The sequence below is a fragment of the Eulemur rufifrons genome, chromosome 20, assembly GCF_041146395.1.
Source record: "Eulemur rufifrons isolate Redbay chromosome 20, OSU_ERuf_1, whole genome shotgun sequence".
Classification (NCBI taxonomy): domain Eukaryota; kingdom Metazoa; phylum Chordata; class Mammalia; order Primates; family Lemuridae; genus Eulemur; species Eulemur rufifrons.
In genome coordinates this window covers 26,301,272-26,318,325 of record NC_091002.1, presented here as the reverse complement: position 1 = coordinate 26,318,325, position 17,054 = coordinate 26,301,272, and the positions used below count along the sequence as shown (strand labels likewise).

At 51.1% G+C, this 17,054-nt stretch overlaps 1 protein-coding gene across 1 annotated transcript; it reads left to right on the top strand.

Annotated features, from left to right (window-relative positions):
- Positions 1-8,158: 8,158 nt before the first annotated feature.
- On the top strand, positions 8,159-12,319 carry SRXN1 (sulfiredoxin 1). Its single transcript, XM_069495620.1, has 2 exons — positions 8,159-8,375; positions 11,877-12,319. The coding sequence occupies exons 1-2, from the start codon at positions 8,166-8,168 to the stop codon at positions 11,991-11,993; spliced, it is 327 nt and encodes a 108-aa protein (XP_069351721.1). The 5' UTR covers positions 8,159-8,165; the 3' UTR covers positions 11,994-12,319.
- Positions 12,320-17,054: the final 4,735 nt, after the last annotated feature.

Genomic DNA, 17,054 nt, shown 5'->3' with positions numbered 1-17,054 from the left:
GATATAGTTGGGATGTTTGGCCCCTCCAAATCTCATGTTGAAATTTGATTTCCAATGTTGGAAGTGGGGCCTGGTGGGAGACGTTTTGGTCATGGGTCAGAGGGTCAGATCCCTCAAGAATGGCTTGGTGCCCTCCCTAGGACAATACGTGAGTTCTCACTCTATTAGTTCATAGGAGAGCTGGTTATTTAAATGAGGCTGGCACCACCTCCTCGTTCTTGCTCCTTCTCTCACCATGTGACACGCGTGCTCCCCCTTCACCTTCCGCCTTGATTGGAAGCTCCCTGAAGCCCTCACCAGAAGCAGATGGGGGCGCCACACTTCTTGGGCAGTCTGCAAAACCGTGAGCCAAATAAACCTCTTTTCTTTATAAATTACCCAGCTCAGGTACTTCCTTTACAGAGACAGAAATGAGCTGAGACAGAAAGGAAGTCCCTTCTCTCTTCCCCTTGAACATGCACAGGGAAGCATGTCATCTTGTGACCTTGAAGGGAACGAGCCATAGCATGAAGCCAACAGCATGGATGGCAGTGCAGGGGCATTGAAAAAGTCTATGTCCTTGATGACATCAAGGAGCCAATGAAGAAAACACCCTGAAACCTACTCAGTGTGCTGCTTCTGGACTCCAAGCTATGTGAGGCGAGTTTATTGTTTAAGGTAGTTGAATCAGGTTCCTATACCGCAGCCCAAAGCACCTCAACTGGCGTATCAATCCAGTTTCCTTTTCCCTGTGTTCTCAAAGGCTTTCAAGACCTCCATGACATGACTGTCTGGTTCTCCTCTTACCTATCTGGCTGCTCCACCTAGCGACTTTGCAGATTCACCTTCCTATACCCAAGGAAGTAACCCACTTTCTATTCCTGTATACTCTCCTGAAGCAAGTTCACTATGTCCATGGCTTCAATGTCTACTCACATGCAGATGACTCAACAAATTTACATTTTCAATTGAGATCCCCTCTCTCAACTGAAAGTGCGTATTTGCATGCAGTCCACCTCCACTTGGATATCCCCAAAGCACAAGAGACCAGCCCAAGTCTGGAGCCATGACTCTCCAGAGTTTTCCACCTCCATGAATGGCACCAGCATCCCTCCAGTCCTGCAGTCATAAAACCCAGAGCTCATCTCTTGCATCTCTGTCTTCCCACCTGACCATCCAATCCATCATCAGCTCCTGTTGATTTTTCCTCTCCATCTTCCCAGTCTCCACCTTGGTCTATAGCCACCATCATCTCTTACCTGGACAACTGGACCAGACTTCTCTCCAGTCTCCCTGGGTCCATCCTGCCTCCCCCAGTCCCCTTCCTCTATCCACAGCAGCCACAAGGATCTTTTACAAAACGCAGATCTGTTCACGTCTGTCTTCGTCCATTTGGGCCGCTATTAATATAACACACTGCCATAGACTAGGTGGCTTATAAACAACTAAAGTTTATTTCTCACAGTTCTGGAGGCGTGGAGTCCTAGATCAAAGAGCCAGCAGATTCAGTGTCTGGTGAAGACCTGCTTCCTGGTTCATAGACGGCCTTCCTCTCACTGTGTCCTCACGTGGGGGAAGGGGTGAGGGAACTCTCCAGGGTCTCTTTTATAAGGACACTAATTCCATTCATGACCTAATCACCTCCCAAAGGTCCACCTCTTAATACCATCACATTGGGGGTAGGATTTCAACATATGAATTTTGGAGGGATACAAATATTCAACCTATAACATTCTGCCAGTGGGCCCCTCGCAAATTCATGTCCTTCTCACATGCAAAATACATTCATTCATTACATCCCACCAGCCCCAAAAGTCTTAACACATTCCAGCATCAACTCTGAAGTCTACAGTCCAGAGTCTTTTCTAAATATCATCTAATTCAGATGTTGGTGAGACTCAAGGTACGATTCATCCTGGGGCAAATTGCTCTCCAGCTGTGAGCCTGTGAAATCAAACAAATTATGTATTATAATACTTCCAGAACACACTGGTGGGACAGGTATAGGATAAACCATTCCACAAGGGAGAAATACGAAAGAAGAAAGGGGTGGCAGATCTCAATTAAGTCCAAACTATGAGGCAAACTCCATGAGATCTTAAAGCTCAAGAATAATCCTCTTTGGCTCAATGTTCTGCCCTCTAGGCCTGCTGGGGTGGCCTTCCAGACCCACTGGGGCAGTGACCCCACCCTCTGAAGCCACTGGGGTGGTCATCCTGCCCCCACAGCTCTGTCCAGCAGGGTGGATGCCCAGGGCTCTAGGTGGCCCCACCCCAACAGTTCTGGGCAGCCCTGCCCCCATGGCTTTGGGCAGAGTTGTCCAGCCTGTTGGAAGCAAGGCTATTTTTGAAACTTAGGAGGCAGCGCTGATGATCTCTGAATTGCCTTCAGGGTCATTCTTCCCTTGTCTTGAAGAATAGCTTGCATTCTGGTCCTGTCCTGTAAAATCCAAGAAGTCTAACAGCCTGCTTCATCCCTTCCCACCTCCTTCCCCTTAGGTTCATACCTGGCAGTTTTCCTGCTGGGGTGGCTGATTAAGTCTATGGTTCACACCCACAATAATCTCCTTATCAAAGGGACGCTTGGCCACACCCTTAGTGTTCTCTCCCAAACACCCTTTATCATTTTTTGCAATATAGTTAGGCTGAGAAGTTTTCAAACCTTTAAGTTTTGTTTCCTTTTTGCTTAACATGAACACAATTCAGCCAAATTCTTTGCCACTTGATAACAACCATGGCCTTTTCCCCACTGTCCAATAACATGTTCCTCGTTTCCTCATCAGAATGGCCTTTTTTTGTCCACGTTTCTGCCAACATTCTGCTCAGGATCACTTAGGCATTCTGTAAGATGGAGGCTTTCTCTGCAGCTCTTCTCATTTCCTTCTGGGCCCTCACCAGAAGTCCATCCACAGCCATGGAGGCCTTTCCGGCATGGGCTTCCATACTCTTCCAGTCCAACGCATTACCCAGTTCCAAAGCCACTTCTACAGTTTTAGATATTTGTTACAGCAGCACCCTGGCTCCTCAGTGCCAGTTTCTTAGTCTGCTTGGGCTGCTACAACAAACCACAGACGAGGTGGCTTATAAACAACAGAAATTTATTTCTCACAGTTCTGGAGGCCTGGAAGTCCTGGCTCAGCAGATTGCGTGCCTGGTGAGGGCCTACTTGGTTCATAGATGGCCGTCTTCTCTCTGTGTCCTCACATGGCGGAAGGGGTGAGGGGTCCCTCGAGGGTCTCTAATCCCATTCATGAGAGCTCTGCCCCCATGATATAATCACCTCCCAAAGGCCCACCTCCTAATACTATTACATTGGGGGCTAGGATTTCAATATATGAATTTGTGGTGGGGGGTGGGGGTGGGGGGGAACAAATGTACCTGGATCTTGGATTTCCCATCATTAAATGCTCCGAGTCTAACACAATGCCTAACCAAGAGCAGGTGACAGTAATTATTTTTAAATGAACTCCATACATTCAAGTCATCATCAATAATGGTGGCTTACGCTTTTTTAAATCTCTATGCCTCACAGCCATGGCCCATTTTTTCAGATGTGAGTATCCAACTAGAACTTGAACATTTTCTCTCTTTCCTTTTCTCTGAACCATAACACCTGTAACTTGGGAGCTGTGGCTCAGTTTGCTATCTACGTATTACTGTCTATTCTCGCCTTCCTTAGTAAGAGAACTCCAATTTTAACTGAGCACACTGCCACTATGAATGAAGACTACATATCCTCGCTGTCTTTGCAGCCAGGGGTGGCCATGTGACCAAGTTCTGGTCAATGACATCCAAGGGGAAGTTTTATATGAAACTGTTGAGACAGCATTCTAAAAAAGGAGAGGGTCATATGCTTTTGCATTTCCATTTCTCCACCGCCTTCTAGGCTGAAACTTGGATGAGATGGCTGGCACTTCAGCAGCAATCTTGAACCAGGAGGTGACCCTGAGAATGAAAACCCAGTCTTTAAAGGCTTTAATTCCATCATCACTGGGGGAGAGGTTCTCTCGCTCTTCTTCTGGATGTGAACATAGAAGGAGGATGCTCCCAGTTGGCACTGGAAGTCATCTTGTGACTATGAGGAGAGACAGTTTAAGTATGACACTGTCTCAAGACCCCATGCAGATGTTCAGCAGGTACCAAAGCTGCAGAAGCAAGAGGTGAACTTTCTACACGAAATAAGAACAGGAACATAAGGGTCAGTACAGGGGACTAAGAGGAGATGGAGAAGAAAACAGCAAGGGACAGGGGGACCAAGCAACAAGGCGGAAGCCTGTAATCCAAACCGTTGAAATGGACAAGAGCAGTTTAAGGAGGAAGGGAATTTAAAATTGAATGTTACTTTTGTGGCACAGAAATCCTTTCGTCTTCCCACACACTCAGGAGAGTCCTCCGCATACCTGAACGACTCGTGTGCAAGATGCTTTGTCAAAGATGAATGTGAAGGGGTGAACACTGCATCTAGGCCAACCTGCTGAGGGAAGAGCAGAGAGCCCAGGGGTGGGATGGGTGGGGAGGCAAGCAGGGCCTTTGGGTGCATACAACAAACATGGACTCTGGCTGGCTTGGACAGAAAAGGAATTTATTGGTGTCCTGCTCTTTATCCCCCTGGGCCACCTCTCAGGTCTCCATAAGTAGAAAGCTTCAGGATTCTGGGTCCACAAATGCTTGCTCAGTTCAAGTGCAGGACAGCTCAGAAATGTCAGAAATTTTACAGCTTCAGACCACCCTCAACCAGTGAGGGACAGGAGCCAGCCCCCTTGTTCCTCAGAGGGACAATTTGGACGCATGATGCATGATGGTTCTTCAGAAAGTCCCCAGCAGGAATTAGGCCCAGCTGCCCACCAAGTTAACCTTCTCATTAATACACTCTTTAATTGGCATTTCTCCCTTCCCCAGTACATCCTGGGGTCACCTCCTTTAGCAGATAGTCACACTAGTCTGTCTCATCCCACAGGCTTTCTTAGAAACTTACTACCCCCCCATCAGGAGATGGTGTCTATGTCCCCTTCCCTTGAGCCTGGGAGGGCTTGTGACAGCTCCAGCAAATAAAATGTTGCAGAAATCCTGCTGCATGACTTCCAAGACTAGATTGCAAAAGGTCATGAAGCTTCTGCCAGGTTCTCTCGGGACACTTGCTCTTGGAAACCAGCCGCCATGCTGTGAGGAAGCCCAAGCCATATGGAGAGGCCATGTGTGGTTGTTCTGGCTGACAGTCCAAGATGAGGTTCCAGCCAGCAGGCAGTATCATCCACTAGACATGTAAGTGAAGACACTTCTAGATGATCCCAGCCCTAGCCATCCAGTCACCTCCCAGCTGATGGCCCAGACATCATAAAGAAGAAACAAACAGTCCCCACTGCATCCTGTCTGAATTCCTGACCCACAGAATCTGTGAGGATAATAGCATTATTGTTTTGTGCCACTAAATTTTGAAGTGATTCAATACTAACTAGAACATCTCCCAAATAAACGATATGCACACAAATCCTTATCTGAGGTTCTACTTTTGAGAGAATCCAAACTAAGACACAAAGATATTGGATAGATCCCAGAATTTCACCAGCTTCTAGTACCAGGCTTACCTGAGCCTTGGTGGGAGGTGGCTCACCTGCATCCTAACAGGAGGTTAAATCTGGGTCTCACTGGTTTGGGGCTAGGTGGGCCAGTCTAATGGAACTGCTGACTGGACAGGCTGGACAGGTCCTCCCAGTCCCCCATCCCTGAGGGACGGGGTCTGCCCCAGCAAGCACACAGTCCCAAGAGTGGGGAGGGGAGGATCCCTACAGGAAAGCTAGCTGCTGCTATCACGCCTTCCCAGTTCTGTTCAGGGATCAGGAGCCATGCACCTCAGGGAGGGTAAACCCTCTTGAACCTAGAGATGAGTGCCAACCAAACCAAACTAGTCACTGTAATTCCACTCCCCTTGTCAGAGGCTGGTTGAGGTCTGGACCCTAGCAGGGCAGGGTCAGAGGGGGAGGGTTAGAAAGGTTTCTTCACTCTTAAAAAGAGGCACAGGCTGGGCACCATGGCTCACACCTATAATCCCAGCACTTTGCGAAGCCAAGGCAAGAGGATCAATTGAGTCCAGGAGTTCGAGACCAGCCTGGGCAATACAGTAAGACCCTGTCACTAAAAAAGTCAGAAAATAAGCTGGATGTGGTGGTGCATGCCTGTAGTCCCAGCTACTCAGGAGGCTGAGGCAGGAGGATGGCTTGAGCTCAGGAGTTTGAGGTTACAGTGAGCTATGATCAGACCACTGCACTTGGGGGCAACAGAGACCCTGTCTCAAAAAAAAAAAAAAAAAAAAACCACCACAAAGAGATAGAGATGTCCTAACTGCCACCTTTGAGCATCCTTATGTAGTGATGTGATGTGATGGCTGAGCTACCATAGCCATCTCAAGACCACGAGGGGCAAACCTGAGGATAAAGGCCAGAATGCTGGAGATGATGGCACAAAAAGATGGACAGACATGGGTCTTTGATAACATTGTTTAACTGCCTCTTTACCAACCTTGCATACACCTACCTCCAAACATCTTATTATGTGAGAAAAAATCTTCTTAATGTTTAAGCCATTTTGAATTGGGCCATAGGTATCTTAACATACAGAATTTGATGCCAGGTGTGGGGCCTCACCGGGGAAACCGTGTTGAGAGATTCAGGTCAAATCTCCATTTTTCCACTCCAGAAACTGTTATTCTGCCATCCTTACTTCCTATAAGGAGGAAGTAGTTCTAGAATGGACAACTTCTCTCTTGGTGAAATTGTCTAATTCTCAATCGTTCTGGGGCCGGAGTATGTGTGTCAGATCTACTTCCTGAAACAAAGTCAGATTCAGTTGCTCACAGGGATGATATTCTGGAACTGCAGAAGAGAAAGCGAAAGGCCCAAGTCAAATTTACAGTGGCCTCAGGGCTCTAAGGCTTTGTGAGAGGCTAAACCCAAAATGAATGATCTTCAACAGCAAAATGGGATGTTATGCAATTCACAGAGCACTTACACACATCCTCTCGGTCACACAACTTTGAGTGATGGGCAGCACGACCTCATTTTACAGACAGGGTTCGAAAGTGTCAGCAACTGGCCGAAGGCCATGTAGGCCCCCACTTTTGGTTTTCTCCATCTGACAGGGCGAGTATGCATTGCCCATGCATGTGCCAACCAGGGTGAGAGAGAAAATAACCAGACCAGACAAGAACAGAGTCTGGCTGTCCACCTCCCTAATTGGAGCTGGGGCTTAAGTGGCCCCAGGCTTTGGACTCTGATGACCTGACTTTCATTTTCAGCCAACCCACCTTGGATAAGTGGTTTGATAACCACACCTACTTCCTAGTGGTGCTGCAATGAAACAATGAGACAGTGTGGAACTTTAGGGCTGTGTCCACGCAGTCAGCACGATTCCAGAAGGCTCTTCGTGACAGTCACTGTTGAGGAACCCAGGAAGCCAGCAGTGGGGTAGAGAGAGAACTCTGGAGCCAGACTGACTTTGATCCCTGATTCAGCCATTTACGACTCCACGACCTTGGGGAAATCACTTACACCTCTTTGTGTCTCAGTCTCCTCTTCTGTAAAATGGGAATAATAATCATACCTACCTTGCAGGTTTGTTTTGAGGTTTAAATAGTTACTCTAAGTGCAAAGTGCTAGATCAGAGCCTGACGCAGCAGCAGACTCGTAGTATTACGAGTATTACTACATCGTGGGCACTATCACTCCTGTGGCTGTCATCCCCAGGGCTCCGATGAACACGGCAGCCAAGCGCTGCTTTGCAGACTCATCCTTGCTAGGCAGGTCCGGCCGCCGCCCCCTGCGTCCCCCGCCTCCGCGGCCTTGAGTCATCCAGACCGTGCGTCACCAGCGCCCCTCCCGCCCCACGACCTGCAAACTCACCCTGAGTCAGCCCGCCCGGGCGCTTCCATTCCCCGGCCGCGGCGCGGCGGAGGGGAGGCAGCGGGGCGCCCCCAGGCGGAGAGCGGGAGCCCCGCGCCGGTCAGGCCACGCCCAGCGAGCACGACGGGTGTCCCGCTGGGGACAGCGGGCCGGGGCCGGACCACCGCGGGGCTGGGGGAGAAACGCGCGCTGCCCGGGTCCGGCCCCCCCGCCCGGCGGCGCGGAATGGTACGGCCCGGCCCGAGTTAAAGCCGGGGGAGGCTGTACGTCCCGCGGCGGCGGCGGTGGCGCGATGGGGCTGCGCGCGGGCGGAGCGCTGGGCAGGGCGGGCGCTGGCCCGGGGGCGTCCGAGGGTCCCGGGCCCAGCGGCGGCGCGCACAACAGCAGCATCCACTCGGGCTGCATCGCCGCGGTGCACAACGTGCCGCTGAGCGTGCTCATCCGGCCGCTGCCGTCTGTGCTGGACCCGGCCAAGGTGCAGAGCCTCGTGGACACGATCCGGGTGAGGCCCTAGGGAGGCCGGCCAGCTGGGGGGAGGGATCGGGAGGAGGGAGGTCGCGGTGGACGCCAGACAGACTGGTTCCAGCCTCTGCCGGAGTTCAGCCTTTGCTGTGTGACCTTGAGCAAGTGGCTGGGGCTCTCTGGGCCCGTTACATCACGTCAGCAAGGACGGGATTGGGCGACATAATTTAAGTAATGATCCCTAACTCGCAGCGCTTGCAGCGGCCCAGGAGCTGTTTTAAGCCCCTTATTGTTCTATGCCTACGCTGCGAGGTAGATACTGTCTCTCTTTTCCAACGAGAAACTGAAGCACCAGAGCGTTTTTTAGCAACTTGTCCAAGGTCAGGCACTCAGAAAGTGGCACAGCCGGAATTCACACTTAGGCGGCCAGGCAGCAGCGCCCAGCTGCATGGTCATCACTCTCTCCAGAGATAATCTGCAGTCGCTTATGGCTGTGACAGTGGCAATGGGACTGGGCACGTCATGTCTGCTGGGAGGGCCTTGTCTGAACAGGAAGTGGGCGAGGACAGGGGTCAGCCCCATCACTGAGGGAGGGTGTCCAGGAATGCCGGAGTGATCCTGGCAGGAACCTGAGGAGGGGGCTGCTGCAGGAACATGTGTGTCATGCTGGGCCTATATGGCATTGTGTCCCCTTCCCCTGGACCCTTGGAAGGTGAGCACATGAGATCTCTAAGCCCCAGCAACCCCTGGACAACCCAGGTATCTTTCAGCCCTGGGATTTGCACTCCTGTCCTCACCGTCTGGAGCCACTTCCCCAGATGTCCACAGGGCCTGCTCCCCTGCCAGATGCAGGGCTCTGCCTCCCTGACCACCTTGCTAATGGGCCCCTGGCCTTGGTAGCTCTCCCCTTAGCCTGAGGTGTTCCTCTGTGTACCACTTACGTCCACCAGAAATTATATTGTTCATTTGTGTTTTGTTGTCCATCTTCTCCACCTCATGTGAACTCCACAAGAGCAGGGACTTTGTCACATCTTGGCTTCAACACTGGCACAGTGCCTGGCTGTTTGTGGGGGAAGGGACCTAGCCATGCATGCTCTCTCCCACCACTGGGCCTTTGCACAGGCTCTTCCTCCTGTCAGGAAACTCTCCCACCTCTGTCTCATTGTTTCTAACTTCTCCATCTTCCTGTCTCAGTGTCAGCATCTTCCCCGACCACCCCTACTGGGTCAGGAGCTCCTGTGGCCTCGCAGCCACCTGTGTGCTCACCAGCATAGCTCTGATCCCACTGGATTTCAGTGGCCTGTTTAGACACCTGTCTTTCGTGCTAGAACCATGCGCTCTGGGAGGACAAGAACCGGATCTGCTTTGCTTACTTACCATCTGCATTAGTTTTCATTGACCACTGTAGTAAATTATCACAAACGCAGTGGCTTAAAACAGCACCCACTTATTATTTTACAGTTCTATGGTTCAGAGGCCCAAAATGGGTCTTCATGGCTAAAATCAAGGTGTCAGCAGGGCTGTGTTGTTTTCTGGATGCTCCAGGGGAGAATCCGTTTCCTGCCTTTCCCAGCTTCTAGAAGCCACCCACACTCATGGCCTCTTCCTCCATCTGCAAAGCCGGCAATGGCAGGTCGACTCCTTCTCACATCGCATCGCTCTGACCGCCTCTGCTGCCTCCCTCTTCCACTTTTAAGGACCGTGGTGATTACAGTTAACCCACCTGGATAACCCAGGATAATCTTCCCCTCTCAAAATCCTTACCTTAATTCCATCTGCAAAGTCTCTTCTGCCATATAAGGTGACACATTCACAGGCTCCAAGGATTAGGACACGGACATCTTTGGGAGCCACTATTCTGCCCACCGGCCATCGTGCCCCCAGTCCCCAGCACGAGACCTGCCTGGCACAGCTGCCCCTCGCTGGTGCCCCAGCAATGCCTCCCATGCGTGAGCTCACTCACTCTTCAAAAACAGCCCCATAGGAAGTCTCATGCCCATTTTACAGATGAAGGACAATGTTCAGAGCGGTGAGGCCACTCATTCAGCGTCCCCTAGCTGCTCTGTAAAGGAGCTGAGATTCAAATTCAGGTTTGTCAGGTTCTAGAGCTCCAGCCCTACTTCTTAAAAATCATTTGTGGAATTTATGGATCAATGACTCCATCCAAGCAGCATGAGAGAGGACCGGGGCCAGGGGCAGGAAGTCTTTAGGCAGCTCATACTTAATGGGGTCTCCCCAGCATGCTCTACCCCCTACCCCTCCTGCCTCTGGCTTTCCCTACTGAAAGGATGACCCGCTCTCCCCCTGGCTGCTTGGGCCCTAACAGGAAATCGCTGTAGATTCTCCTCTCTTGCCCTCACATCCACCCCTCCACAACCCCCCTCGGATCTGCCCCCTAAACATGTCCCAAACCTGTCTACTTCTCTCTGTCCCCATCACACCATCATCCAAGACAGCATCTTCGCTGAACACCTGCAGAGACCTCGCCTCTGTCCTGTCTGCTGTGCCCTTGCCACCCCGTGAAGCCTCTTTTCAACAGTGACAACTTTCTAGAATGTGCATCGGATCACAACACCCCTGCCCATTTAAAACAATTCAGAGCCTACCCACTGCTCTTAGAAACGGCCCCACATCACCTGGCTCCTGCTGCCCTCTGACCTTTCTGCTTGACCCTTGAGTCCGCTCTGGTCACACTGGCCTCCTTGCTGTGCCTCCAACACAGTGAACTTGTACTGGCCTCAGGCCCTTGGCATCTGCTGTTCCCTCTGACTAGAATGCTGTTCCCTCAGGTAATGCATAGCGTACATTATTGAGCGCTTTGCATGTGCCAAGCATTGTTTGAAACGCTTTACATATAGTAACTCATTTAATATACATATATTCTGTAGTATGAGGTGTGTCTATTATCTTCATTCCCATTTAATATATGGGGAAACTAAGGCACAAAAAGGTTAATTGCCTAAGGTCACATAGCTGCTAAATAGCAGAACTGGAATTTGAACCCAGGCACTTGGGCGCTTAATCTATTCTGCTTCTCTATCTTCCCAAGTACTCTGCTTTAGTGTCACCTCAGAGTGGCCTTGTGGACCCCAATCCCTGTCATGCCACCTGTCTTATTGTCTTCGTAGCATTTATCACTGTAATATTCACTTCTCTGTTCCATCTGCCCCACTAGACTGAAGCCCTATGAAGGCAGGGGCTGTGTCTGTCTCATTCTGCTTGTACCTTTTTCCCAGAGTGGGGAGCAGGGCCAGATGTACCGTGTGCATGTGGTGTGTTGAGAAATGGTTACCAACCTGGTCCCTGGGGGGAGGGGGGGGGAATCCCTGATTTGTAGCATTTGCCCATTTCCCTGGTGTAAATACTCTTTCCATGGCTGACCTTCAAGCTACCAGCATGATGTCAACCAGCTCACAGAATTCCTGGCTATTTAACATTTCCAGCATGAGCACCCATGAGCCCAATGCAGGCTGACGAAGTCTGCTTTGCCAGCTGTCAAGCATCGTACCACGCCCACTTACTCTGTGCCCCTTCCTTCCAGGAGGACCCAGACAGCGTGCCCCCCATTGATGTCCTCTGGATCAAAGGGGCCCAGGGTGGTGACTACTTCTACTCCTTTGGGGGCTGCCACCGCTACGCGGCCTACCAGCAGCTATAGCGAGAGACCATCCCTGCCAAGCTTGTCCAGTCCACGCTCTCGGACCTAAGGGTGTACCTGGGGGCATCCACGCCAGACTTGCAGTAGCAGCCTCCTTGGCACCTGCTGCCACCTCCAGGAGCCCAGAAGAAACACCTGGCCTCCAGCAGGCTGGACATGCAGAAGGGGTCTCGGGGGTGCATTCTTTTTGCACCTGGGGAAAGGGTCTGACTCTCACCCCCCTTGGCTAGCTGTAAGGCCTGGGACTCATGCTGAACAGTGTGGGAGCCCCAGTTCCCACCTCTGTGAAAACAGGGTCATGGCCTTACCCTTGATGGATTATTGAGAGGATGAAATGAGAAAGGATTTGCAGAGCCACGTGCTGCTGGTTCCAAATTCCCAAGGACAAGGATCCTTCTGCATTTTTGTTTCTCTGTACTCTATTGTATGGACTATCTGCAGCTGCAAGGAAAGGAAAATCTCAGTTGCAGTGGCTTAAACATGTTGGTTTTTCCACCTAGCATGAATTCTGGAGACAGGTGGCTAATGGTGTTGGTTCAACAACTGAGCAAAGGTAGGGTTCACATCTCTAATTCTTTTGTCTTGCCCTCATTGGTTGTTACTTCATGGTCACGAGGTAGCTGCTATATCTTCCTTGATCTGTGTTCAAGGAAGAAAGGAGTAGGGGAAGAGGTAGGGCCAAGCTAGCTGGACCTGTCAACTTCTATCAGAAAGTAAAACCTCTGTTAAAGGCCTGTTTCCTGCTGTCTCCCCCTGCACACTTTCACTGAGGTCTCCTTGGCCTGAGCCAGCTGCCATTGCCACCCCTAGCTGTAAAGAGAGCTAAGACAAACAGAACTGTCACAGTTGAGTAGACCAGTCATGTTCCATCTACTGAGACTGGCACGCTGCCTCCTAAAATAAAACCAGGATCCCATCACCAAGAGAGAAATGAGGAGTTGTGTATCAGGTAGCCTTTGCGGTGTAACAAACCATCCCAAAACGTAGGAGTTAAAAACCAATCATTTATTTGCCCACGATTCTGTGGGCTGGCGATTTGGGCTGGGCTCATCTGGGCAGTTCTGCTGGTCTTGCCCTGGGGTCCTTCGTTGGGCTACAGTCAGCTGCCACCCCAGCTGGGCCTCGATGGTCCAGGATAGCCTTACTCATTTGTCCGGCAGGTAACAGGCTGCAGACTGGGGTCACTTGGTTCTCTTCCGTGTGGCCTCTCTAGCAGTCCAGCTCAGGCTCATCCGCGTCATGGCCGCAGGGTTACAAAAGACTGAGAGTGGAAGCTGCAAGACTTCTGGAGTTGTGGGCCTGGCCCTGGGACTGTGTCACTTCTGCTGAGTTCTTTGGTCACAGCAAATCACAAGGCTCTGCCCGGAGTCAAGGGATGGAAACAGACTGTACCTCTTTACACCTCCTGATGGGAGGAGCCATGAAGAACTTGTGGCCGTTTCTCATCTGTCACAAATAATTTTGGTTGGGCAAATAACAGTATTTTTCCCTCTGTCTCGTAGGGCCTCACTCTGCCCAGTCTGAAGGCACTGAGACATTGTCCTGGCCCGCAGGGTCTAGGGGAAGAGGCGATAGGGCAGGAAGGGGGTCTCTGCAAGGGCTGGACCCACCGTAGTGGAGGTATCTCATTTTCTGCCTTGGTGAAATGGGGGTAAGCTGGGGGAATATTCCAGAGAGGATTCTGAAAACCAGTAGTCCTGGGAGAAAGGGAGAGGCAGAGGGAGGGTACAGACTGCGGCGGGCCTTGTTCTCACTGCCCTCCAAGAGAACTTGGTCACGTGTCATTTTCAAGCCTCAGTTTCCCCAGCTCGATAACAAGGACAGCAGCTTTCTCACCCATTCTCTGTCCCAGGGAAAGATGACTGAGGTGACCAATAGTAGAACTGAAAAGGGACATAGTCCCAAATGTGATGTGTTATCCTGGCTTGGATCATAGAACAGAAACAGGACATTAGTGGGGAAACTGGAAATCTGAATAAAGTCTGAATTTCAGTTAAACATAATACAGCAATGTCATTCTCTTTGTTTTGACAGTTGTACCATGGGTATGTAAGATGCGACGTTGGGGTAGGTGGGTGAAGTGTATACAAGACCTCTGTACTATCTCTGCAACTTTCCTGTAAATCTAAAATCATTACAAAATAAAAGTTTATTTAATAAAAAAGGAGGGGTGCAATTGCTTTAGACCAATGGTTTGGGTTCTCAAGCTTGGTTGCTGAATCCCAGATTTCGGGCTTCACCCTGGAGTTTCTGATTCGGTAGATCTGGAGCAAAGCCTGAGATTTTGCTTTTCTAGCAAGTTCCCAGGTGATGGCAATGCAGCTGTTCAGGGACCACAAGCCGAGAACTACTTATTTAGACTGCATCAATTTCAGATAAGGTGACCGCCCCCTACTCCCACCCCCAGTGGAGAGGAAGGCCCCTTAGGCTGGGCCCCAGGAGATCTGTGTTCTGGGACCAGCTTGTGTACTCATTGTGTGACACTGGGCAAGTCTTTCCCTCCCCTGGGGACTTTTTCCAAGCTGTCAGCTGGCTTGTGTACCCCTAAGGTTTGTATCAAGGGTCAGGGAAGCTGAGGACACGCTTTGCGAGCTGTGCTTTTGTGAGGTGCCACTGTCTGCTGTGAGTAAACATCTCCTGCGCCCACTGGCCTGGAGTAAGAGCTGGTGGTCGCCCCCTCTTGAAACTTTTCCTGCTTGCAGAGAAGAGCCAACCAGGCAGCGCTAGGCACTGGGAAGGAACTGCAGAACAGACTCGCAGTGGGAGGGACTGGTCATCTAAGGAAGAGGAGCTGGGTTTTGAAGGGTGTGTAACCCGCACGTGGCGCGGGATGGGGTCAGAGCGCTGCGTTTCCCTCTTCCGCCAGCAGGTGGTGCTGCTCTCCTGCCCCCGGGGCAGGGCTGGGTCTCGGGCCTGCTGCTGTAGGACGGGGCAGGAGGGAAGGGCCTGGCTGAGAAAGGCCCATCAGCTAACCCGGGCAGCTGGGGGTTCAGGCATAAGGGGACCTGGCTGGGAGTCTGAGGTTTCAGGTTCTGCTTATCTGCCCTTGCTGTGTGACCTTGCACACATCACAGCCTCGCCGGGCCCATCTCCCTGTCTACATGGGGGCACCGGGACAGAGAATCTCAGGCTCAGCAAAGAAGGCACGTCCTCCAAGAAGCTTCCAGGCCCCTCCTAGCAGAGCCATGTACCTCTTCTGGGCTCCCATGATCCAGTGTGTCCCCTGCCCCCAGGAACTTGGATCTGGTGAAAGGCAGCACATAGGGACCCCTTAGGCCCCTCAATGCCCTGGAACCGACTCCCTTCACCATGGTAGATTTTTACAATTTTTTTCATTTCACAAGTTTTTTGTGAATATATTTACCTTTTAAACATTAAGATATTAAAATGTTAAATAATTAAATATTAAAGTGTTAGAAGCAAGCTGAAGCCCACCGTGAGTCCAGCCCTGGTTGTCCCTTTGCCCTCCTGGGACAGTTACCTTCGTACATCTGGCATATACCCTTCCAGAACCTTATCTAACTTGGTAGTAGTGTGTGTGTGTTTAAGTAAAGATTGTTTTTCTTTTTGACATTATTTTGCATATTGCTTTCCTCCCTTGGCAACGTGCCCTAGCCACCTGCCCCATTAGTGCTCTTCCTAGAGCTCCCTCATTCTGGTCTCTGTTGAAATGTCACTTCTTCCAAGGGGCCTTCCCCAACCATACTGCCTAAGACAGCCCCCTCCTCCATCCTTCTATCCCCTTACCCAGTTTTATTTTCTTCATGGCATTTATCACACTGTCTGAAAGTATCCTCTGTGTCTGTTCACGTCTGTCCTGCCCACTGGAATGTACATTCTTGAGGCAGGACTTCATCTGTCTTGTTTATCACTGTAGGTCCAGTGCTAAGAACAGTGCCTGGTACTTACTAGGTGTTCAGTAGGTATCTGTTGAACGAGTAAATTCCATGTAGGTCTGGAGCATTCCTTTTCATTGCTGCGTGGTGTTCCAGCGCATGAAGGTAGCCATTTACTGGTCACATTCCTGTTAATGGACACTTGGGGTTTGCAGTTGTTTGCTGCTGTGAACACCCAGCACCATCACTCTGCGCCCTCCACTGCACATCTAGGAGTGGAACTGCCTGCCTCATACAGACGCCCATTTCCCACTTATAAGATACTGGCAACTTCCAAGTGCCACACCCTCCAGCAGAGTTTGGGGGCCCGTTTCCCTTCCCTGCACTCCAACCAGTGCTTCTTAATCTTTTTTAGGGTCATGAACATGGTTGAGAACCAGAGAAAGCCATGAGCCCTTTCCCCAGTAACACACACATATTTTGGGCAATTTCTGGGGCTCCTTGTACTTGATGGCCTCCTCCCCCAGGGGACACTGTATCAAAAATTTTGAAGCCCAATTGTCATGGATAGGAACACTGAGGCACGTGCAGATGGGGCATGTGAATGAATGAATGGGCTCTAGTTTTGTTGGGGGTAAAGTGTTCAGACCCTGACCTACCCCCCAGTCAGAAAAAACACCTATGTGGGTCGCTCCAGCCCTGCCCTATCCTGGACCAGAGGGCACCAAGGACAGGCTCAGTGGGTTCCGGGACTTGGCTCTGGGCAGCTCCACCTGTCGGCCAGGCTCAAAGCAGGGAACCAGGAGAGGCCCTGACTCTCCTTGGCTGCGACATCCATTCCCACCTCCCATGCACACACCTACTGTAGGTTACAAACCACATTTGCTTCCAGTTTCCTCCCCAGCCCCTGGCTTTAGCACTTGCACAGAGCGGGAATAGGGGTTGCTCATTACAAGAATGCGGCCATCATCATCATCATCATTATCATCATCATCATCATCATGGTTTCCATACTTTGATTCTCAGGACAGAAATGATCTTTCTGGTTGGACAGACGGGTTAACAGGCCCGAAGCGGAGCAGCGACCTGCCAAGCTCGCGCCTACAGTCGGCCCCCTACGTGCACCCCCGCGGGCCCACCCGCCCCGCGCTGCCTCGAGGCCCCTTCCCCGGGCCTGACCCCCAGCTCTGCCTGACAGATGACCTCAGCTGCCGCCAATCCATTG

Bases quoted from the DNA above. Each gene is read 5' to 3' on its own strand.
- SRXN1 (XM_069495620.1), top strand. From the start codon at position 8,166: ATGGGGCTGCGCGCGGGCGGAGCGCTGGGCAGGGCGGGCGCTGGCCCG. The intron at 8,376-11,876 runs GTGAGGCCCTAG...CCTTCCTTCCAG, and splicing joins GCCTCGTGGACACGATCCGG to GAGGACCCAGACAGCGTGCC.